Raw genomic sequence first — 24491 nt, 5'->3', positions numbered from 1 at the left:
TTACGTATAGTATTACATCCATAGTCCATGTTTAAGCTTTCATCTTAAAATAAAATTTGGAAAGGTAAGACAAGAAATTGACCAATCAGAATTGAAAAGGAGAGTTGAGAATCGAATGTGATTAGTCCGGTTGACTTCAATCCCTTTCAATAAATTTGAAAAATGGGGAGTCAATTGAAATGGTGTCAACCTTTGTAAATCTATTCAAATATTCTATTGAATATATTCAGAAAAAAATCAGATAAGCGTAGAAAAAATATTTGTCTAAATATTTCAGCTTTAAAGATGGGAGAGAAGATAAAAGAGAGAGATAGACGGACAGAAGATGATTTGAATCAATGAGTTTGATTGGAACATGTTAATTCCTTAAAGAAAGAAGATTACAACAAAAAGATTATCACGCATATCTAAAAAAAAATTTCTAACAGAATTTCTTAAATACATATATAATAATATTCTTTTTCCTTCCTTTCTTTTTCTCTCTATCTTTCTTTCTCTTTTTCTCTACTTTTTTCCTCTTCTACAGAAAGCTACAAAACTATCTATCTAGAGATGAAAAATATCTACATATTAAGTCATCATTTATCAAGACAAGTAAAATAGTTGGAAAATTTAGTTTCCGAAAATGAGATTCTTTAATTATTGTTACAACTCTTTGTTAATTGAATAACTCATTACACTAAATAATAGAAATTTATATTCTTGGAATCTTGGATGAGAAATCTAAGACTTTCTTACGACTTTTAGCCGTTATAATATTAATCTTATATGACAAAGCTATTTATATATTTTTCGATACTTTTCCCATATTTAAGAATTAAAGAGTACAGAAAAAATCTTTTGTTACCTCAAATATCAAATATCTAATATATCGTTGAGAATATTAAATAACTCATTCATTTTCATGTTAAATATCAAATAATTTGTTTATTTCCTATGTTAAGCGTATTTTTAATTAAAATATCTTCAGAACTAAAGCCGCATAACTTTTGTAATTAACGATTCATAAGTATCAAATGGATAATTATTTATCCAAGAAAATACATGTACATTACATGACTATTATTCATTTGAAGAAAAAATTGATAGGGAAATTCTTTTATTTATCATGGGAGATAATTATTTCTTTAATGATATTTATTAAAATATATCAAATATATCTTACATCTTACATTATATTTTAAATATTTCATATCAGTATGTAATTTATTATTATTATTTCTAATTTGAGAAAACAAAATAAAATATAAATCGACGGATCAAATTAAAATTCAAGAAATGGAAATTCATTGGTATATAAAATCTAAAATAAATACATAAATAGATTAATTTAGATAATAAAAAGCCATGATGGACCAACTCGTTCATTAATAATTAAAAATTACAATAAATTATAATAATCAAATAAAAAATCAATTAAGGAGAACATAAAATTATTTTATAAAACTTTACATATATTTGGTACAGAAAAATATGTTTCGAAGTGATAACAAATCGACTAGCATACCTGTATAGTCTTGATATTTATATATTTATGAGTCTTGATGTTTTGTTATTCAATTGTGTACGCAAGTCCGCCGTGCTGTCATTTGTGTGACAAAACTTAGGATGGTAAGTAGTGACAGGAATCTTTCGATCAACAAAACATTGTCCGTTGAATTTTCTTCTCCCTTCTTAAAAAGTGCGTAAAACCTCGAACTCGAATATATCGAAATGTTGAAGCCTTTTTTCCGCGATGCTGATTAGATATTTCGTTCGTGTGCTCTATGTGCTCGCGTCATTCGGGTCGTTTGCAGCTATCAAATTATGTTATGCGAATTTTAATAGTTATATAATAGTTTGTGTGATAATAAAGGAGACGAAGAATAGGAAGGCAAAAGAGGAAGAAATAAGGAATAGAGATAAAACGGAATAGGTATGTATTCAAATATATTTGTGTGTATTTCGATTGAAGGGGATTCAGAGAGAGCGATATGAGAGAGAGAGAGAGAGAGAGAGAGAGAGAGAGGGGGGGAGGTATTTATTTATATATGTATGTATGTGCATGTATATGTATGTGTGTGTATAAAACGGAATATTAGTAAATATTTTTTTGCTTCATTATCTCGAATATTTAATTCAAAACAATTTATTTTTATATTTATTCGTTCTAAATCGGCTTTCATTGTGTCATTATTAGAAGTAGCATCAATGATTATATTATGCGTAATTGGTACGAATAAAATGTATTTGATGAACGTATATCAACTTTTTTCTTGTAAAAGTTTGCTTAAAATAATTTAGGTATTCCTCTAAACTTTTAAAGAATTTTTATTATTTTCTTTTTCTTTTTTTTCTTCCCTCTCTCTCCTTCTTTCTCTTTTCCTTTGTCTCTTTTGTTTTGCTTATTCTTTGTCTCTTTCTAATAACTTTATTAATAAAAAAATTAATGTTATTATTAATACATATATATATATACAGAATGATTTTACCTTAGCCACTGTAATATTTCATCAGGAAAGCATTTTCTGAGAAAATGTTTCAAACAAAAGTTTTAGGATTTCGAGGGGGCCATAAGATGATACCATTGGTCTGACCTTAAAGAGTCATTTGAAGGCCACATGAACGTCATGTTTAATTTTTTAAATGGGATACCTTATATATTAAAAAACCGTTAAAAATCGCTCTCTCGTAAATAATAATAAATGATACAATAACTGCTGTAGAGAGTAAAGGCACGAAACAAAATAAATTAAAATAGAAAAATTGAACAACAAATCGTATAATTCAAAACCATAAGATATAAATATAAAGATAATTAGTGCAAAAACATAATAAAAATTATAAAAATTTTGAAATTCGTGAACGTTTCGGGCTCCAATTTGAGCCTTCTTCAGCGCAATACAATAGTCATAATAAAAGGACAAACAATAGTATTCATTTTAGCTTAACTAATCTATTCGGAACACAGTAACTTGATGTTGCGGTCAGAGAACGGCGCTTAAAAATATGGTTGTCAAAATGTATAATTGTCAATCTGTACAATCAAGCATGGTTGATAAGCCACGAAGAAGTATTAAATGTGTCGTTTATTGATGACTTCAAGTCAATACCGGTTGAATTCTATAATGGTATCAATAATTAATTCGTGAAACGTCTAATCGATAAGTTATTTACTTACTTGGGAAACAATAGGCATCAAGAGCTGAATAACAGTTATTATGTATAAAAAATAAAGGATAATAAGAAATAGCAATTAAAGTTGAAAATAAAAATAAAAATTACAAAATTAAAAATAATAAAAATAAAATGTATATTCGTGTTTCATAGATATAGGACAAAAATATTAAAAATCAAACACATATATATAAAATGATACAAATGATAAAAATTAACAATTATGACTTAAACATTAAAATATATGTTCACAATATGTATGTGCGCTTATAATTATACTTATAATTTATTATTATATATTTTTTATTATATATATTATTTACTATTATATTGTATTTATTATTTATTAACATAATTTTATTTATAATTATTTATAAAAATAAAAATTATTTAGCAAGAAAAATTTTAATGACGATTTGTGGCGTAACATACGGACTTCAATATATTTCTTATAGTGACACGCAAGTATAACGTTCGGCGGCTCGGCCGTCGAGCCTCGAGTGCTAGTGGGGGAATAGGAGATGGCGCCTCGGAAATCGGCCCGAAAAGGGCAACTAACTCCGAACACTGGGTCAGTATAGCAATGTGTCTTATTGCGGCGGCAGTTAAAACGGTGTATATTGCTTGTTAGTCGTGTTTCGGACTTTGGCTCGTGCACAAGTTTGAACTGAAATAAGTTTTGACACACAAATAAAAATGTCTCGAAAAGGAAGCAAAGAAGACGTTTAAACATTTAAACAAATTAAAAAAAGTCTATCGCGCGTATAAAACAATAGATCCTGACGTCCCTGACAATCTGAGAGAAGGAGGAGGCCTAGGAGAGGCATCCTGCATCGGTGCAGCAACTCTGGGGTAAATATTATTTGTATATTAATTATTTAATATATAATATATAATTTAATATATAATATATAATATAAAATCCTTTATACGAATTAATTCGATTCATTTATTTGAATGATTTAATCAAGAGAAACTCAGAGATAAAATTTTTACATAAATCTTATAAAAGTTTTTATTTAAAAAAGTAGTTCTTTTTTTTAATTTACAAAATTATTCCATAATCATATATTTGCCTATTATTGTATGCATCGAATATAAAATTTGATGAGTATAATAATAAATTCTTGAATATTACTTAGTTTAAACGCTGCTATAATTTGTATTTTATATTTGTTTGTTACAGACAACGTATAGCTTCAGTGTCGATTCCGTTATTGCGCATCAGTGTCGGTGAGTGATAAAAAGATTTTAAGGAGATCTAACACGGCTCATTTTACCAACAAAATCAGTTCAATTAAAAATCTTTTTTTAGCTGCACAGATCAATAAATTTACTTTTACACAGTTAAAGTACTTTTAAATAACGAGTTCTGGACGCTATAATTTATATATAAAATTTCACTTTTGTTATCGACTCATTAAATTAATATTTATTTAATATAAAAGTTCTTTATAGTTTATTCAAACGAAAGATGTGCCCCATGCTTGGAATAACGTGATAGAATAAGTAAATTTTTGAAAATGATTTTAAAAGCCTAGTAAAAAAGTTTTTTAATCTAACTTTTTAGAAACTGTTTTCCTACATATATGATGTGTAAAATCAAGACGCGAGATAATACAAAACAATTTTTAGTTGACCGATTTCGAGATAGATACAGCTGCTATCTGTTTGTGTAACAAGGACAGTCGCCGAACAAACATAGAGCGAGAACGTATAAGGAGCAAGCGAGATAGCTAACATGAAAGAGTCCGAAGTCTTGCTCGCGAGGATTTCTTTATTTATTGTTTATATATCATCTCACTATAGAAAATAAAACTTTTTTATTTCGCATTTTATCGGTTTGAAAATAATTTTAATAGATTAATGAGATTTTTATGATTAAAACGACATCAAATATGACATAAATCGGATGATTTTTAACTAATCAATAATCATAATTATGATAATTTTTTTAATTAAATATTATCTGATTTATGTTGTGTTTGGTGTCATTTTAAACACAAAAATCTCATTAATCTATTAAAATTATTTTCAAATCGATAAAATGCAAAATAAAAAAGTTTTATTTTCTATAGTGAGATGATATATGATATGAAAACAATGGATGAAGGAATCCTCGCAAACGAGTCTTCGGAACGCTTTGATGTCGTTTATCTCGCTTACTCCTTACTCGTTCTCTATCAGTTTGGACAACTCGCGGATTTCTTATTTTATCATAATATAAACATTTTATAAAATAAAAATTGAAACTTTTATTTCGCATTATATCAGTTTGAAAATAATTTTAATGTATTAATGAGATTTTTGTAATTAAAATGACACCAAACACGACATAAATTGGATTATTTTTAATTAGAAAGATAAAGATTTTTAATTAATCAATAATCATAATTGCGATTATCTTTCTAATTAAATATTATCTGATTTATGTCGTGTTTGGTATCATTTTAATCATAAAAATCTCATTAATTACTTTCAAATCGATAAATTGTGCAATAAAAAATTTTCTTTTCAATAGCAAGATGACATAATACGAAAATTGTAGTATTATCGGCAATTTTAGTTCCTCTTACAATTAGATGAAGGCGCTATCTCGTCGGAGATTCAGTGTTGGATCCCCTTAAATTCTTTATTTTTATAAAGTAATGAGACAGTATATGTCATTTAAGTAGAAAAGATATACAGGATGATTCAAAATAACCTTAAAATGATGAAATATTCCTGAGTGAATTCTAAGACAATTTTTTCTTTACCAAAATTTGATTTGAAGCGTAGCTACTAATCACGCGTCGAGTAAAGAAGGCAAGCAGGAGCGGCGCGGCGCGCTGCGAGCACGGGCGCAGCTGACCGTCCGACGGGTGATTACCACTGCATGAGTCACTAACTATTTTATCTTATAACATAAAATTATGCTTTAAATAAAATTTTGGTAAAGAAGAAAATGTCTTAGAATTACGTCAGGAATACATGTTATTGAGTATGTTTTTGATTGTATTAAGGACGTTCACCGGTTAATCAATTTTCTATATGTTTGCTTGAAATTTAAACCACATATTATTAATAGTATTATCTATACACTTCCTCAATTGTAATAAGCGTACCGGTACCAAAGCTGAGATATTCAATGTCAAAGTTACGAATTTTAACACGTAAAGTAGAGGCAAAGCATGTTCTAGGGGGATAATTTAATTGATAGCGGCAATAATTGTTTATGTATTTTGCTAAAAAACTAATATATGATGATATTAGAAATAACATATTACCAGATAGGGATACGTAGCCGTACCGTTTATGTGTAATTGTAATCCGAAGTTGCACGTTGGCGATATTTCGAAGCGTGTCGTCATGTAAAAAGAGTCACCATTGAGAAGTGGCAACACTGTAACGCAGCGGAAACAAGATTGGCGGAGGGAAGAGAAAAGTCTGTTAGTGCGTGCGATATATATTAATGTTGGACGTGATTTTTTCTGTTTATTGTATGCTTATAATTTTGAATCATAAAATTTTCATAATACTTTACAAAATCTCTTAGAAATTATTAAGAATATTAAAATTTATTAACAAAAGTGTTATATAGATTTTTAAAAATTTATATTTTTGTATTTTCATAATTGTTTTTTAATTATAATGCTTTTTAAAAATTATTTTAAGAAAAAACTGACAAGAAATAATTCGTAATTATTAATCTTAAAACATGTTCATTACTTTAAAATATCAATAAATATTTTCTATTTATGACTGATATACATAAAATAAAAATGAGGAAACAAATTTAAGAAGACAATTATATTTAAACATTATTCTTTATACTTATAATAAATATACAATGTTAATATCACATGAAATATTATCACATGAAATTGACTTATTCGCAAAATGTTTGCATCATATAATTATAAAATAATTAATAAATTATAAAATTATAAAAATTCCCAGGTAGAAATTTTATCTAGGAACAAGCAGGGCTTCATATATTTATTTATAGGGTCTAGATGGAAAATCTAGCTAGGATCTGTGTGAAGTTTGGGACGCCTAAACCAAACAGGCCCTATTGCTGAATCTAGAGCGGCTCAAGTTTTCGCCCGGAATTTGTTCAAAAACATACTCTAGATTTTAGCTGGGGCTTAGATATTTTTTTTTATTTACACCATAATTATTTTCATAATCCATCTTGATCCAGGTTTAAATCCAAAATTTTTCTCTAAAATATTTCCTGGAATCCTACTTGAGTCAATATTTTATTTCAAGGATTTTTGAAAAATATTTTAATAATAATTTTACTCGTTTTATAAATGTAGTTTAAATGCTTTATTTGCACACATGTAATAAAATTTATAATGTTATAAAACAAAAATATACTTATTTAATTGTAAGCAAATAACAAAACAATTATATCAAAACATTTGACATATATAAAGAAACTTATTATAATATAGTATATAAAGAAATATATAGCCTACAAATTTTACTCTGGGTTATTTTGTACTTTGTTTCTCTTTGCGCGATGTCCATACCAGTCCTTTGCGTTTGTTAAGCAATAACCAATACCATTGAGAATTTCCTTTTCCGTTAATGGCTGATTATTTTCATTAACGAGTTTGTGCACTGCTAATTCTAAAAATGTTTAAAAATATTTATATATATACTAATAACAAATATATTGAAATATTTTATTATTGATTTGCTAGAATACCTATTATTGATTTACAAAAAGGCAATTCCTTGAGTACTAATTTATCATTGCATTGTTTTTGTGCTGTATATCTTAAAGCGACATCTCGGGCCATGTATTTTTTTAATATCGTTCGTAATTGTTTTAATATGATTTCTACGTCGATCAATCAAGATGTATAACGACCGAACCTGATATAATGTAAATGATATATTAATACATATTAACAATAAAAATAGAACTATTTAATTAATAATATATTTACAAAATATTACACAATACTTACAAAATCACGCTGGCAATCATTATTACTTTGCAGTAATTCATTGAATTTTATAAATTCTTCTGTTGTTTTAAAAGGTATATTTAATTCATACTTTTCATGAAAGGCTTGAGGGATACTTTTCAAAATACCTGACGCTTACCACAAATTTATGAATTTATTTTGATTTCTTAAAACTTGTTTTAGCGTCGAGTTTATTTCTTCGATGGCCTTCATTACTTCAATATGTTCGGATGAAATCTTAGTTTTTTTGTCTTTTTGTTTTGGGTTTTGTGTTTTCAGTATTTCATCTGTAAAGATATAGATTTACAGAAAATGATTAATTATAACAATTAATTATCGTAAATATTATCGTACAACGATTATTATCATAAAACGATTATCGTATTTGTACACTTGTACATTTGCAATATTTTAATTTTTTGGAAAATTACCATCATCTTTTAGAAATGAAATATCCATGAATTCTGAATCTGCAAATATATTTGAGTCGTCCATTTGATTTATAGAGTTTTCATTTATCACAGGAGCTATCACATCGATGATAATATTCGATGTAGATGGTTCATCATTTGGCACATCTAAAATTGCCAATGGAATTTTTTATTAAATATTTTTTTAAGGAAAGTATTGATTATTTGTATCATTTTTAAAAGACGTCATACACATTCTGTTTGTAAATAACATTTTTTCTTTAAATTATGGAAATGATTATTATTATCTCTATAAAAAATTTACCTGATTTATTTGATCGGTGCATCATTTTTGGTTATTGGTCATTCTAATTCTCTTCATCGTCTACAAACAAAAATATTATGCGCATTAAAAATATGAAAATTTTATTTTGTGAAACTTTTAATTGATATCTTCGAGCATTATTAGAATGAAAAAATACTTGCCTAAATTATTCATTTCATCATCATTTGACTTATTTTTATAGTATTTTGGATTCGGCTGAATCAAAGAACTGGACGTGATATTACGCTTTTTTGCACTTTTATATACTGTAACAGCGTTAAAAACAACGATAAGAAAATTGATTAAGTAAAATTGGACAACAATATTTTGCATTTCATACGTTACTCTTTACAAACCTTTGCTGGGTTCAATAGACTTAACATTCATCAATGATTTTATTTCTGAGACACTTGCAAGTAGAGTTTTCTTTTTAAATTCTCTTTCAAATGCAGTAGCTTTTTCTTCTGGTTCGACATCAGTTTCTGTTGTGAATGCGTAACGTTGATTCTCTGCTAATCTTAATTTCTTAAGTGTTCAGTGTAATTTCCTGTTGATATTATATATATATATATATATATATATATATATATATATATATATATATATATATTAATTTTTAACATATGTAAAAATACATTATACAGCTGATAAAATAATATTTAGCATATATTTATATATGCTAAATATTAAATATATGACATATTAAATTTTTTCATTTAATTATATATATAATGATATATAATTATATATAATGATAAAAAATTAATAAGATTTTAATTAAATAAATTTTATATTCCAGTATATATGTATTTAAAAAAAAGTATAATTTTTATTGCTTTTTATATTAAAGTATTAGTATATCATATATATATTTACTTCCTCGAGCAATAACTCTCACACGATACAAAGGCCACTCTGCTGGTGCATCAGCATTGTTTTCGACTACGTTTTCTAATTCTTTGAAAGATTCTTCGTTGTACGGAGGTGGTTTGAATTTAGCTTCTATACATTTCTTTATTTCATTAAAACTGAGCCACTTCAATGAGATTATATTAATTGTTCTTGACGAAGGTCTTCCTCGCTTGACAAATTCAATGACACCGTGCGAATAGGCGTCAAAACCATCGCTTGATGATCTACTCATCTACTCATCTGAATACAAAAAAATCTTTGTAAGCTTTCTAAATCTTTATGTCAATATTAAAATCATTGTACACGAAAATTGAATAGAATTTTTTTTTAAGTAAAATATTTTTAATTATACAGATATATATTTTAGTTTCAGGCAACTCTCTTTATCACACAGATGTCAGGAACAATAAGTATAAGAGAGTTTTCTCATTTGTAAATGCGAAAAAATCGTGTTTTTTCAAAAATTGATTCAAACAAATGTAGATGAATGTCGTGAAGTTTATACCAAAGGAATATTTCGATGAATTTATAACCTCAAATTACCGAAACATGATATTAACGGGTTTATTTGTCTCATATTAAATATTTCCAATTTTTTGATAATTTGTACAAAAAATGACGAACAAAAATATAATGTAGAATTTTTTTACCTTAGTTTTCTTGCAGCAAACTTTTCTTTCGTATATATCTTCTTAAATTCCTCAATGCTTTCCAATATAATAGCACAGCACGTGCTCATACGTGCTCACGAACAAAATAAAATCGCGACATTACCGGCATAAGGAGATCGCGAAATTTGTTAGATTGCTTAGAAAATACAAACGACATTTAACAATGAACGATGTGAGTACATTGTATTTGTGTCGCCCTTGTGTTCTAAAAGGAAGCAATCTTTAATCGAAAAAATTCTGTTGTGCTGTTTTTCTTCAGTCATTATTAAAAACTGAAACAAAATTAAATATTATTCATAAAGTTAGTAATAAAATGTTATTTTATTTATTATAAAATGCATTATTTAGTTAATATGTAAACCTACCATAATCTCTTTATCGATGTTAATATATACATATTTACATTTCTGAGAAATAGTATTTACATTTGGTGTAAATAACCTAAATCTGCAATTTTGTAATTGTGATTCAAAGTTAAGAACTAAGTGCATAAGTTTACACTTAATTTGTTTAACTGGTACACTTATTTCAAATTGTTGATTTTCGGTTTGAATTTCCCACATGTCTGTTACACTTGAATTCGATGGATATGAATAAATGCTTCGTTTCAATGGAACCACATTGCCTACAATGTTCACTTTATCGTTGTGTTCTATTCTAACAAATTTTATTATTTTCAAAACAGTTGTGTCATCCCGTAACAGGACCATATCATTTGGTGATTTTGTTTTTAATAATACATCTTTATATGTTATCTATGAAATTGTTTCACATTTTTTACGATATTTTATACTAACTATACTTGGTATTGTAGGCTTCAGAGTATTTTACATTAAGTTATTTTAATGAAGTCGACGACATAATTGAGCCAATGGACGATTTGGTGAGCGAAGTGCTTTCTTAATCATTCCTAAATAGTTCTCAAATGTTTCTTACATCATCAGCCAAATGAATTAAGTTGTGTACGTTGATGACAGCAAACTCTTCGCCATAAATTTCTTGAGACGATGCGCAGAAAACTCTAAGATATTTCTTTGCATTTTCTACAGACATTATTGCTTTACTTTCAGTGCAAAGTAATCAGCAGGCCATGTGTAATAATAAAAAATGATTATATTCTGTTTTTCTTAAAAGGTCTTTTAAAACAATTAGACCAATACATAATAGAAATAGCTCTGTCGCTTTCCATTTGTGCAAAGTATCGACGTCTCTCAGCTTTTTTTGAAAATCGTTTGGTATAAATGAACGTATAATTTGCAATCTTCGAGATAATTCCAACTTGTACGCTGAACTGATTTTAAATTTTGTATTGCTTATCCAATATTCTAGTAATTTTTTCATCACACCAAGGCAACATAAATGTATAAAATCTAAAACAAAACAATGGACCATATTTATTGGTGGATTGATAAATAATAAAGGTGTCGAATTTTTGTGATGATTTGGATCTAAAAAGCTTCGAAATGTTTCATCAGTTCGTTCTGGAGAATCGATACTTGAAATGACTGTTAACTTTTACACCAATTGCAGTACATCGCTCGCAAGAATAAAATCCTGTGTGATTTACAGTAGATTTTATAAAGAACCTTGGAGGTGTGTCACAGATGAAACATTTAATTTTAATTTTGTAATTTTTATTGTCAATTTCAAAACCATTCGTTTGAAGTTCGTTGATCTCCGTTATAAATTTTTGTAAAAAATCCGTCAACAATTTAGGTTTTAAATTGCCGGCGTATATTACAATTGGAAACGGTTTATATATCATTGGATTGTAATCGACTCGACATAAAATTGACCAAAATTGTTTCGCAGCTGATTTAAAAAGTGGTACTTCGTCAATATTAATTTGTAAATTAATTATTTCATTGTTATTGATGTGTAATTTTATATTAAGGATATTTATCAGATTTTTTTTTATTCCCAAGTAAACAAATTCTCCTACTGATCCATCATCGGCATCCATTTTTTCGATTTTGTATTTAGCTGACGTCGTTCCAATGAATGCTTTCGTACATTTCGGCAAATTTGGCATTAATCTTGGTCTTAAAATATCGCGTAACATATCTGCGTGTGCGTGTGGAACTTGGCATTTAACAATCCAATCGCGTAATTTTACCATCTCATCTTCGGGTTCATTTTCACTGTCTCCAATTTCTTCATCTGTTGTTTCATTAATTTCATTGTCATTTGAACTATTTTCTTCGGCTTCAATTATATCATTGTTTGTACTTCCATCAGTCTCAACAACTTCTTCGTGTAGTGTATTTTTACCGACTTCGAAATTTTCTTTTTCACTTTTATCGTCTTGCACGTCATTATTAATCTCATCACTATTGATATTTAAAAACATTCTTTTTTTTTTTTCTTGCATAGTATTTTCGTTTCTTTAATCGTGAGGATGTCCATATGTTTTCGATGTCACTAATTTCAAGTATCTCAAAATTATATGACCACTTATTATATAAAACAAAAAAAAACGACAAAATTGTTACAAATGTATACAATTCTGTGAACTGACAACTTATTTAATGTATTTTGTAGGTTAATTTTATCTTGAGAAAGGATTATGGTTTATATTTTGGGGCTATCAGGGTATTTCAAGCTAAATTATTCAATCCAGGCCCCATAGCTTTATATCTAATTTGAGAATAATTTGGCAGTGTCAATATAGGACCTATGTAGATTTTTCTAACTATTATTCTGATTATTTTTTTTCGGTAAAATCAAGGTCAATTTCTAGAATCTATTCTGAACCTAAATGGATATTTCAAACTGGATTTTTCTACTTAGGCCCTGTATTTAATCTTGGGAAATCGAGGCAAATTTCTACCTGGGTTATTACATCAAGATTATATGTAGCTTCTTACAATAAAATAAGCACATAAACAAAATTACTAACTAAAAATTTGCAACTTGTAATTCTATAGACTTATACTAAAACAAATTTATTGTAAGTAATTATTAAAACTAGAAAAATTTAATTATTTAGTTATTAAAACTAAATGTTTAATAATCTTTTCTAAAACCGTCTTGTTTCTGCTGACTCGTGGTTTTTCGTCAATTTTATTAGAAGATAATTCAACTATTTTCAATTTCCCTACATTTTTATATAAATTTATTAGAGAATCGCTCGAGATTCCAATCTTAGCCATTTTTCTTAAAATATCCCTTGAAACTATATTTTTAAAAACCTGTAATTCATGTAGACCGACATTAATTTTATAATTATCATTTAACTCTATTAAGCTTTTTTGAAGCGTTTTTAAATTTAAAAAAAAGCTGGTTTTCAATTTTAAAATAAAGTGCAAGTTTTTGTAGTACTGTGACATCAAATTCAGCATCATGAAAAGACAATAAGTTATCTCCCTCACTTTCATTTTTTATAAAATTATTATATAATGTTGTTAGCTTGAACATGCCTGGACCTTTTCGATCGGGTAAGATTTTTTTAAAAACGGTCAAGGTATCGGTAAAGCCAGCTATAATGTGAAATTGATCAATCATATCGTGTTTTAAAATTAATGTAAGAAGTCGTGGTCTATCAAAAGATGTGCAACTAAAAGATAATGTGTCCCTAAATTGGTTAAAAATTGATGAAAAGCTAGTAATGCTGCTTTCTGGATGCATGTATTCAGCTGCTTATTGTGCAAATACAATTTACCTTCTAAGATATGCAAGCCTGTTATTTTAGTAACACTAGCAGGTATCTGTTGCGAAGAATTAATGTAAACATTAAAAACGGTTTTTCCCGATATTGCAGTGATTTGCAAAATATCTGCTGTTTTACTGAGACCTGCAGTCTCTAAGTCAAAATATACTATTATGCACTTATCCAGCAGAACGTTGATAGATTCGTTTTTTTTATAAGATTGAATGGCTTCATTGATTCCACAGTTTGAAAGATACTGTATTCCTTCCACCTTCTCTTTATTTTTACGCAATGCTTCTCTATTTATTTTTAATTGGAGTCGTCGTAATTATTTTATTTTACTAGATTCGAGACGTTTTCTAAGATCTCGTTTTTTCTCGACTCCATTGGCATATTATTATGAAAACCAGACAAAATATTTAATTTTTTTCTTATATTGATTATACTAGGCTCACCGTCATTTTTTGCGCATACAGCACTAGCCACACGAAAATCGCAAGCAGCACTTTTACTAAGGCAAATATTTTTTGGTGCTTTATGAGCAATGATATTATTAACACTTTCATTACCTTGGCTAGATGCTGCTACCGAAAATTTTTGCGAGTTATTTGCATATTTAAGAAATACTGCTTTTAATTCATTATATAATGCTTTATCTATAATTTTAATGGTTTGTTTTGATGAATCTTCTTCTCAATGGCACCACTCTGCACAATTTTCGTGTTGCCCGTATAAATGCTCTGGTATATTACGTAATATATTTGCCAATTGCGTGCTCTGCCCTTTATTTTGTGCAATTGCATATGTAAAGCATTTATATTTAACATAATATGATTTATCATGCCTTTTTTATTTAATTCTTTAAACTTTTTGTCGAGTTCATATAATTCATTAGTTAAATGTTTAACTAAATGATTTTTATCCGTTAATTTATGAATAAATACACCGCTTTCTTTACGCACTGCCGCTATCGCCGAGCTATCTTCATCTCTTATTATAACTTTAATATTTAAACCTGTTTCTTTCAAAATTTTGCTTTTTTTTACCAATTCTACGCAGGTGTCAGCCTCCATAACTTTCGCACTACCTTGGAAGTTGAGGCGGTAATCATGATTGTCCTTATTGTAACCTGCATCGCATTTGCGATTACGGGTAGTAAAGTCTAAGATCTTGTTAGATAGAAATCCAATAATGGTGGCATAACCGTTCAAGCTGTCATAGCTTTTCCCATGACCGCGTTTGTTCCAACCCATATCATAGGATATAATAATGTTAACAATATTTCCTAACGCGACATCAAACGTTGGATTCAAAGAATTTTTATAAATGTGTTGTGAATGTGATGGGACAGGATCATGACAAGACCGAAGTCTGTTTAGGTGAGGAAAAATATCTTCTATAACATCAGAGGGTCTACAAAGCAAGAAAGAATAAAAGGCAAAATAATACAGGATTTAATTATAAAGGATGTAAATTAATATGCTTTTAATATAAGTTTAACGAATCAAAATCACGTCGACTGTATATTGATATAAGTGCTTACAATTGTTGAAATATCTTTTCTATATTCTCTAACACTTGATGTCTTTCTTCTTGAGCACTTTGTTTGCAACTATCTTTTGCAGCTTGCTCCACAAGTGGATTTACTACTTGTTCGTATCGTTTATACATATGAGTTGATATATTAGGAATATTCATGCAGGCAAATATTTTTTGTAAACCAATACTACTATATATGTAGCCTGTAATAAAAGCATGTAAGAAACTATAAAGGCAGAAAAAAATTGACATTTGAGAAAAAAGATATTTATATTTTTATGAAAATGGAATATTTATTAAAATATTTACGTATGAAATTTACCTAGTGCTAATGTTAAATTGCTTTCTGCATAACTTTGACCATTAAACTTTTGAATTTTGCCTGTATGAACTATATTTTTTATATTACATTTTTTACAAATAATATTTAAAATAGAATGAAGGCCTCAACGTTTCTCAGCTACTATATTTTCTAAACTGAGAACCTTCTCGCAGCTGCAACACTTCAGATTTTTTGCTAATTTTAATAAATCGACGATACGTAACCCTTTACAAATACTATTTTCAATCGTGTTTTTTTGTACATTTTTGTTTTGCTTTTGTCATAGCTATAATACATTTTATTTCTTTGGCTACAACTTTTTTTTTGGCAAATCTGCCATTTGGTCTGCGAAATTGGTTAAACATGATTGATTATGCGCACTCTCTTACTGTCAACACAAAAGCAGCGTTGCCGGATCTTCGCTTCTCCCAAATACTAGTGTGTGTGTAGTATACATATAAGACGCAGAGCTGCGTTACTTGTGTTAGAGCGTATAATCTATGTTAAACGTTCTAGCGTTAAGAGAGGATCGCGCCATACAGAAAAAAAGCAAAACGCTCGCAAAACTTTTGGCTACTATTATAAGCGATGAACGTCCTTAAGTTTGTATAGGACTTTATTCACTTTTCCTATAACTAATTTCTTATATTCTGAAAATTATATATTTTAATTTATTAATTATTTTAAAAAGTTACTATATCTACCATTAAAAAATTATACGTCTAGCTATTTTTATTTTTTTAGTAAATACATATGTATATACATATGTATGCGTTATTAATAAAAGATTTGTTGGATGTTGTCAAGTGAAGGATAGATATATGTATATATATATATATATATATATATATATATATATATATATATACTGAACAGAAGTTAATTAGCGTTATGAGTCGTTCTCCTTACATGGTGTCACAAATAGAAGAAGTGCGTCTCCTCCTCGATCTCCTCTCGCATGTGTAGCGCGCGCAAAAGTGATGCGTCACACAGAATCATACATTTATCAATCACGCATCGATTTAACAGAAATATATCATATAATACTTGGGCAGTTTGTTAAAAAAAAACAGAATATTCCTACAATATTTAAACATTTTTGAAACATTACTTAAAAGCAATATTTTTAAAATATACCACTCGTGTAAATATTTTCGACGTCACTATCTTCATGAGGTTTTCTCGTAAAAGCTTTTTTTATATTATTTGTAGAAACATGAGTTTCCTCAATAGTTCTCTCTAAGGAATAAAAGTTAATTATTTTTCTTAGAGTTATTATTTTTTTCTACATTAATATATATAATTCTTATAAATTATAACTGCTTACCGTCAGTGTTCAATATGAAATTATTATGTATCAATCTGTCATGTTATATAACCTTATTAGATGCTACAAAATTTGAAATTTGTGGATAAGCAGGCAAAGTTTTATTTAACTTTTTATAGCGATTTTCATTTAAAGAAAGTTCTTCATCTGAAGATGATGATAATGAAATTTTTCTCTCCGCTTTTTGCGTCTTAGTTCCTTCTGTTGTTCACGTAATCCATCAGATGACATCTCAATATTTGATGTATCTTCCGCAAGCACTAATTTTTTCATCCCTCATAAGTATCTTAATTATTTAAAAAACGTTAAAAAATAAATTATAATTAACAAATAATAACTTGTAGCAATCATATACAAATACAGATTAAAAAAAGTATTTGCACATTCCATCTCATTGAAATAACGTTAAACAAAGCAAAAAAATATTATTGTTAAGTATCTTACTAAAATATTCTTTTTATTTGTATACATATATTAATATATTGAATAAAGCATTATTAGACATGCAACAATATGTTTCCAGATAAAATTATATAAAAATAATAAACCAATACTTTTTAGCATTTTAATGTGCAAACACTTCTTTTCTACTGTTTATAAATTTCAAATACAACTATATTTTACCTGCTTTGCCAAAAGTTCTTTTAATTGGTAATTCATCCCATTCTATATTATTTTTAGGCATTTCTTTTGTTATTATGGCTTTATTAATTCTATAAATTTACTTTTAAAGTGACTAGGCCAAATGGTCGATCTTTTATCTGCATTATACTATGATGTAGGTATCAACTGTAGGCCATCACTGAATTCCGCTATTATAAATGTTTTAGCACTCATTTTTCTGTAAGATCAAAAATCCGCAAATGCAAAATACTTGTGTGTATATACAGGGTGTCCCGAAAATGCCGGTAAATATTTTAATGGCAGGTTCTTTAGAACATTTTAAGGCGAAAAATTTAATACAAAAATGTCGAGGCTACAATAGTTCTCAAATTAGAAAGATTTAAAGATCACAAATGACAGGACTAGAATTTCGCGCGCTTAGGTACGGCAAAATAACAAGTGATAAAGGAATTAGATAAATTCATAGAAGCACTTTTATCACTTGTTATTTTGCCGTACCTGAGCACGCGAAATTCTAGTCCTGTCATTTGTGATCTTTAAATCTTTCTAATTTGAAAACTATTATAGCCTTGACATTTTTGTATTAAACTTTTCGTTTTAAAATGTTCTAAAGAACCTGCCATTAGAATATTTACCGGTCATTTTGGGACACCCTGTATATTAAAATGTAGTTGAAAATATATATTGTAAAGCATTATAATATGTCTAATAAATATATTATGTAAAATGGTTTAAGCATAATATGTCTAATAAATATATTATGTAAAATGGTTTAAGGGAAATACTGCAAATATATTTGTTTGATTCGTATAAGGAATTCTCCATGCTTTACAAATAATATCTGTAATGGGATAGGACAAAAGTTCTTCACTATTGACTGTCATAACTTTTATGCCAAATTCGCTAGATTTACAAGGTAATTTATATAGATTTTTTACATATGTACATTTTTTTCGAGGATAAAAATTTCTTCATTTATTTTTACAATGTTTACAATAACAATGTAGTGTCCGTTTTTTAGAAGACAACAACTATTAGAATTACTGTTATTTTTACAGTTTATATTAAATTTCTCAGTTAATAATTGTAAATATTGAGATTGTACATTACCACAATTATGAGATATTGGTCCATTATTATGCAAATATTTTAGCGAACATAAATTTTGATTATTGTAAATAGGTTTTGGTAATAGAAAACTGAGATTTTCATTTTTACTATATCTCTTAATTAATTGTTGCTTTTTTAATTGTTTCTTAATAGTCATCATATAGTTTTCAAAGTGGAATGCACTGAAGTTATCTAATGAGCCAAATGTTCTCACATCAGAACACAAATGTAACACATTATGTGATATATATTGTTTACCATAGAGTATTTCAAAAGATTGAACAAAATTTTTTAATAAAGCTTCAGCATAATCTACATAATGTTTTGTGCATAAATCTGGACGAACAAGAATTGTGATGGCTACATGAAGTGAAAGAAAATGATGATACATGTCTTTCTTTAATATGTATTTTAATACAACAGGTCCTGTATATAAAAGGAAATTCCTGAATTCGACAGCTTTCCATTGTCTAACATCTTTTAAGGATCTTGACTTTCTGACAAAATCATTTGGAATAGTACATCTAAGCAAAATTAACAAATGTGATATTTTATTAATTGATTTTCTGCTCAAACGTATAGAAAGCGGTCCTTCTGTCCACAAAAGTAATAATTTTTTAACTACACCTAAACATATGAGATGCATATAGTCAAGCGGAATATTACTTATAGGTGAAAATTCTGGGACATTATTTAAAACAGAAAAGCCAGTTTGAAAATTTTTGTAAGCGTTTGCAGCAAATGATTCGTCAGTTCTTAAAGAATAAGATGTATTTGGAAAACATATTCTACCATGCAAGTACTTTCCTTTGATTGTGCATTTTGTGCAACTGTAAAATCCAATATGACCTTTTACATTCAAAACGAAAGACTTTGCTGGTGCATCACATATTAAACCTAATAATTTAATTTTCATTATATTATTATTATAAATATAACCATTACTTAAATTAATTAAATCATTTACTAAAGGTTGTAAAAAAGTATTGCAATTTTCTGATTTTTTATTTCCAAAAAATGCACCAACAAGATATACTTTTTTATTAATTGTATTTGAATATAGAGTAGGCCACAATGAAGCATGTGATGACTTTGCGAATGGAAGACCATCAATGTTTATTAATAAATTAATATATTTTATTTTAGGAGATTTTAATAACATTTTTTTAATAATATTACCCAAACCCGAATAAAAATATTCTCCACATGCATTTACAGTAATGACTTGTGGTGTTTCTAATAATGTTTGTATGTCTTTTGAGAAGTTGCATAACGTATGTTGCTGCAAAATTTTTAGCAATGCGTTACATACATTTATATTATAACATACAGCCCATTCAGCTATAGCATTTTTAAATTAGTTGCCATTATCAGCATCATTGTAAGCCTTATCTATATTTTCTGTAGAAAGATTGTGTGTGTAAAAGTCATGATCATCACTCTCTTTATTTTCTTTATTATCATCATTCTGTCTTCTGTCATTGTTATTATTTAAACATTGTCTGTTTTCATTTCCAAAAGATGTATTTTCAATACTGATTCTATCAGTAGCATTTTTGATATGTATGGATATTTTTATTATAATTTCTATATAATCTAAAATATAAATCTATAAATCTAAATGATAATCTTTAAAAGAATTGTTAGTAATAAATGATTGTTTAGAGGAGCCTGCAATATCTATATTAGTTTCATTTTCAACAATTCTCATATGACGTTTAGAAACAAATGGGTTTTGTTTTTGTACATTAAACATAATTACAATAATTTTTAATATATAACTAACACAAGTATTACCATAAAAAGGTATAAATTTTATGTAAATTTATACATTGTAAAAAAATTATGATAGTCTAAATTTTTATAAATAGTGTAAATTATATATTATATATTATATATTATCTATAATATATTATCTATAAATAATATATTTATCTATAAAACAAGTAAGTAGTAATGGGGCAGGTATGGCCCGTTAAAACAAACCTCCACCACCGCGCCCACGGGCACCGCGGGGGTGTCTGGTGTTTTCCCCCATCACCACCGGGACTGACAGAAAAAAAGTGGTGGTTGGAGGGGGAAGGGTTCGTGCTCAGGTAAGAAAAATTTTCTGGTTTTCTCGGGACTTGAACCTGGGTCCTTCGTATTGCTGATCCTGGTCCTGGTGTGTTGAGCTAAATAAGAACTTACTAGAGTAAAGGTTAGATAAGGCATTTATGTTACGTAGTGGGGCAGGTATGGTTCTTGGTCCGATATCGGTTACGGTGCTGGTGAAGGGAGTAAAAAGCGCTTTGACGTTCTGCAAGCGGGGCAGATATGGCTCTTGGGGCGATAACGGTTACGGAGACGATGGTGAGACGGAAAAGTGCGTTCTGCACGTGGGGCAGGTATGGCCCGTCAAAACAAATGACGTCACATGGTAGTTGACCATGTATAACGTCATGTCTGTGAAAATGAAAAAAAAGATAATAACACAGGAACGTGCAGGTTCTGTCAAACGCGATGGTATGACGCAACGAAAGAAATAGTATTATCGGTGTCTTATATTACGATGAGCGTCTATTGTTAAAAGAGGTTGCGGAACATCCTCTTTCAACAATAAAAGTAACGGAACTACTTATATGTAAAATGGGAAAGAGGAGCGGGTGAAAGAAATAGATGATTAAAAATAAAATTGCTCACATTTATTGATGCAGATTTTTACTACAAAAATCAAGATTCTTATTACATATAATTAAGGTAATAATTAATTTTTATTAAGTAATAGTACAATGTATTTTTTTATATTTTATTACACAAAGGTTTACATGTTTAAGCATTACATGTCGGAATGTTTAATACGTTTTTCGTGAAAGAAAATTTTATTAAATAATCGTACAATCAAGCGATCGTTACGTTCGCAATCTTCGGTAAAAAGAGTAAGAAACTGATTAAGATCGTAATCGCTACACATATAATATAAAAATACGCAGCAGTATTGCCCGCAAGTTTGAGAAAAAATTCCTTGTAATTGCTGGGTGTTCCAATGGTGGATGGTGGAATTTCGCCGCAGTCGGAGTAAAAATCCGGAATACAAAGGGAGTAATCCGTAACTATCGAAGTAAGTGCCTGTACCGTATTTATCGAGAAAGAAAGCGATCCAATGTTCTCCAGGTCGAGTATGGTTGTCGGTGTTAACAACGATGGTCATCGACCTCGTCCACACCCTCGGAACTCTGTCGGCAGAATACACTCCCACATGTCTGGCATCGAGATGATGGAGTGCTTGCAAAATTTCGCGAGAGTTCATTTTTTTCCAACAAAGGCGAACGAACGTGCGGTATTATTTGAATAACGTCGGTTTTTACCTCTTTTGATAATGCGATTTTATCAATATCGGCTTTCAGGTTTTCAATGTCGGTTTGCGTAGTAATGTTAGTAATTTTGAACTTGTTTTCATCCAGCAACGTCTTTGATTTCGTCAATTTCACGAATCCTTCTTCTTCTTCTTTTTCAATTAGATGTTCGATTTTTTGCAGGTTTTGTTTCTCTATTTCATTACTCGATTTAATATTTTCATTCATGTCACAAAAAACATAATCTTTGTTTTCGATTTCCTCGGCGATTTCGTCGTCCGTGTTCTCGGAGTATATTTCACAATCTTTTTCAGTACTACAACTAACTTGAGTACTAAACGTAACGTCGATATCACGATTATTTTGTGTGACTAACCAGTATTTTAGTTTATAAGCATTGTGTAATGCGCAACGGAAGATTCCAAAATTCCAAAATCCGTGGTGAGAGCAATATCGTCCGTCTTCTTCTTTTGACGATAGGTTTTTAAATGGCGGAGAGATATCTTCCAAATTATTTATATCTCTGGAAAGTATATTCCGCAAGTAGCTTGCCTTTTCGTTGCCTCTAACGTAAATGTAACGCACACGTCTTGTAATTTCGCGCAAATGTGAAATAAAATATTTCAGATTAGTTTCACCGTCGAACCACTCGATACCGTGATAATTTTGCGAGAGCCAATTGTTTTCTCGTCTTGCTTTTGCGGATAATTCTCCAAATGGATGTGGAGGCATCATAATCCAATGACCGACGATTGGGACGTCAATCGAGACAATAGCGACTTCCTTTGGGATAAATTTATCGTTGACATCACGGAAGCCTTGTATGTCGATGACTATGTCCATATTGTGAAAATTTATGTGCTTGCAATGACAAAGTATAACCTCTTCACGAAACGTCGCGTTCACGTCTCGAATGAAACTAAATTTTCTTTTGTTACAATACACGTTTTTGGAAAACACGGCGATATCGATATTTTATTTGAAATTGGAGGGGGAATTTTTAACCGAGTATTACACTACGAGGCATAAATCGTGCATAGATAAACTAGCCGGAAAAATCGACGATGACTTGACGCGACGCGTCGATTTCTATCACATTATCAAACTCTGCGTAAACAATACAGTTAATGGTCTCGGCGAGAGCTCTCTCGAATCGCACTTCTAATCGCAAACTTCCATGTTTCACAAGATTCCAATGGCCGGCACAATTAGCGGACAAATCGGGTGTAAGGTCAAAAGCAAATAATGTATATCCCTTGAAATAATCCTTTCTGCTTATAGAATTTCCTTCATTCAAAAAATGGATATCTGTTCCCGAAAAAAGCGTTTGATAAGCTTCAACATAAAGTGGTTCTTCAACCGAGAAAACCGGCTATAACGGCCTACTGGGAATTTGCATACCATCGACATACATCGAGAAGAAATTTATACCCCAATTTTTAAAATTAAACGGATTTAATTTTCTATCACCATTAAATGCTTTATTATTGATGAAACCGACTATTATTCGTTTCGGTAGTTGACCTAATATTGCATTATCTATTGATTCCGCCATTACCCCGCTATGAATCGTAAAAGTTTTAACCTCGACTCTCGTAAGTGGCAGTAACTTTACTCAACATTCTAGCGTGTACAAGTAACACCCCGACGCTTATTTTCGCTCTTCTCACAAGTAAGCTGGCATCCAATATATGAATTTTCGATAAACTGTTACTTTCCATGAGACAAAATGAATCTTTCGAGCGTACGAGTCGTAAGCGTACTTCTACGCCGTTAATTAAAAATTTGTCTTGATTGAAAACGTCGCAATGAAGATGTCCTATAAGATCTAGCGCTCGTTCTCCGTGAATGTATCGAGCTCGTCTCACGAGCGCGGCGTTGCCTTTTGATTCCAATAGATCGTCCATGTATCCGGGTGTATCCGCGTCCCACAGACTCGAGGTTAGATGGGTAGTTTTTGCGGGTGAAGAGTAATTTAACAACGCCTCGATGTACACGCGGTACGCGTAAGCGTTGTTCGGAGGCGACACGAGCTTTTGATTGAAATACACGTCGATCTGATTGAAGATGGAGTGGAGTAAATGATTTACGAAACCTACTTTGACCTCTGTGGCGGCGGCGGTATCTCCCGTTCGCGGCGCGAGGTCGTC

The 24491-nt window shown here is 29.4% G+C and overlaps 3 protein-coding genes, 2 long non-coding RNA genes and 2 pseudogenes across 5 annotated transcripts in view; 1 reads left to right on the top strand and 6 right to left on the bottom strand.

The window, feature by feature from the left end:
• Positions 1-3672: 3672 nt before the first annotated feature.
• Positions 3673-24491, top strand: part of LOC140670251 (uncharacterized) — a 64278-nt gene continuing 43459 nt past the window's right edge. Inside the window, exons 1-2 of the long non-coding RNA XR_012047515.1 lie at positions 3673-4008; positions 4343-4389. This is a non-coding gene — a long non-coding RNA (uncharacterized lncRNA). The remainder of the gene's footprint in view (positions 4009-4342; positions 4390-24491) is intronic.
• Positions 7939-8915, bottom strand: LOC140670458 (uncharacterized). The gene is made up of 4 exons (XM_072901063.1): positions 8853-8915; positions 8549-8695; positions 8118-8404; positions 7939-8022 (listed from the first exon to the last, which is right to left on the bottom strand). The coding sequence occupies exons 1-3, from the start codon at positions 8875-8877 to the stop codon at positions 8253-8255; spliced, it is 324 nt and encodes a 107-aa protein (XP_072757164.1). The 5' UTR covers positions 8878-8915; the 3' UTR covers positions 7939-8022; positions 8118-8252.
• Positions 9036-9393, bottom strand: LOC140670459 (uncharacterized). The gene is made up of 2 exons (XR_012047563.1): positions 9209-9393; positions 9036-9118 (listed from the first exon to the last, which is right to left on the bottom strand). It is a non-coding gene; the product is annotated as an uncharacterized lncRNA (long non-coding RNA).
• LOC140670298 (uncharacterized) lies at positions 14418-15409 on the bottom strand (annotated as a pseudogene).
• On the bottom strand, positions 15624-16310 carry LOC140670297 (uncharacterized). The gene is made up of 3 exons (XM_072900860.1): positions 16241-16310; positions 16075-16170; positions 15624-15826 (listed from the first exon to the last, which is right to left on the bottom strand). The coding sequence occupies exons 1-3, from the start codon at positions 16308-16310 to the stop codon at positions 15624-15626; spliced, it is 369 nt and encodes a 122-aa protein (XP_072756961.1).
• On the bottom strand, positions 17316-18109 carry LOC140670296 (uncharacterized; annotated as a pseudogene).
• Positions 22180-23193, bottom strand: LOC140670295 (uncharacterized). The gene has a single exon (XM_072900859.1). The coding sequence runs from the start codon at positions 23182-23184 to the stop codon at positions 22180-22182; it is 1005 nt and encodes a 334-aa protein (XP_072756960.1). The 5' UTR covers positions 23185-23193.

This window comes from Anoplolepis gracilipes, chromosome 10 (assembly GCF_047496725.1).
Source record: "Anoplolepis gracilipes chromosome 10, ASM4749672v1, whole genome shotgun sequence".
Classification (NCBI taxonomy): Eukaryota; Metazoa; Arthropoda; class Insecta; order Hymenoptera; family Formicidae; genus Anoplolepis; species Anoplolepis gracilipes.
This window is presented reverse-complemented; position numbering and strand designations above follow the sequence as displayed.

Excerpts from the sequence above, each read along its gene's own strand:
- LOC140670458 (XM_072901063.1), bottom strand. The coding sequence starts at position 8,877 with ATGATGCACCGATCAAATAAATCAG. Across the intron at positions 8,696-8,852 it reads GCACCGATCAAATAAATCAG|ATGTGCCAAATGATGAACCA; the intron begins GTAAATTTTTTA and ends TGGCAATTTTAG. Across the intron at positions 8,405-8,548 it reads TTCATTTCTAAAAGATGATG|ATGAAATACTGAAAACACAA; the intron begins GTAATTTTCCAA and ends ATATCTTTACAG.
- LOC140670297 (XM_072900860.1), bottom strand. The coding sequence starts at position 16,310 with ATGTTTAACCAATTTCGCAGACCAAATGGCAGATTTGCCAAAAAAAAA. Across the intron at positions 16,171-16,240 it reads TGTAGCCAAAGAAATAAAAT|GGTTACGTATCGTCGATTTA; the intron begins GTATTATAGCTA and ends GTATTTGTAAAG. Across the intron at positions 15,827-16,074 it reads AAATATAGTAGCTGAGAAAC|GCTACATATATAGTAGTATT; the intron begins GTTGAGGCCTTC and ends CTTTTATTACAG.
- LOC140670295 (XM_072900859.1), bottom strand. The coding sequence starts at position 23,184 with ATGGACATAGTCATCGACATACAAGGCTTCCGTGATGTCAACGATAAA.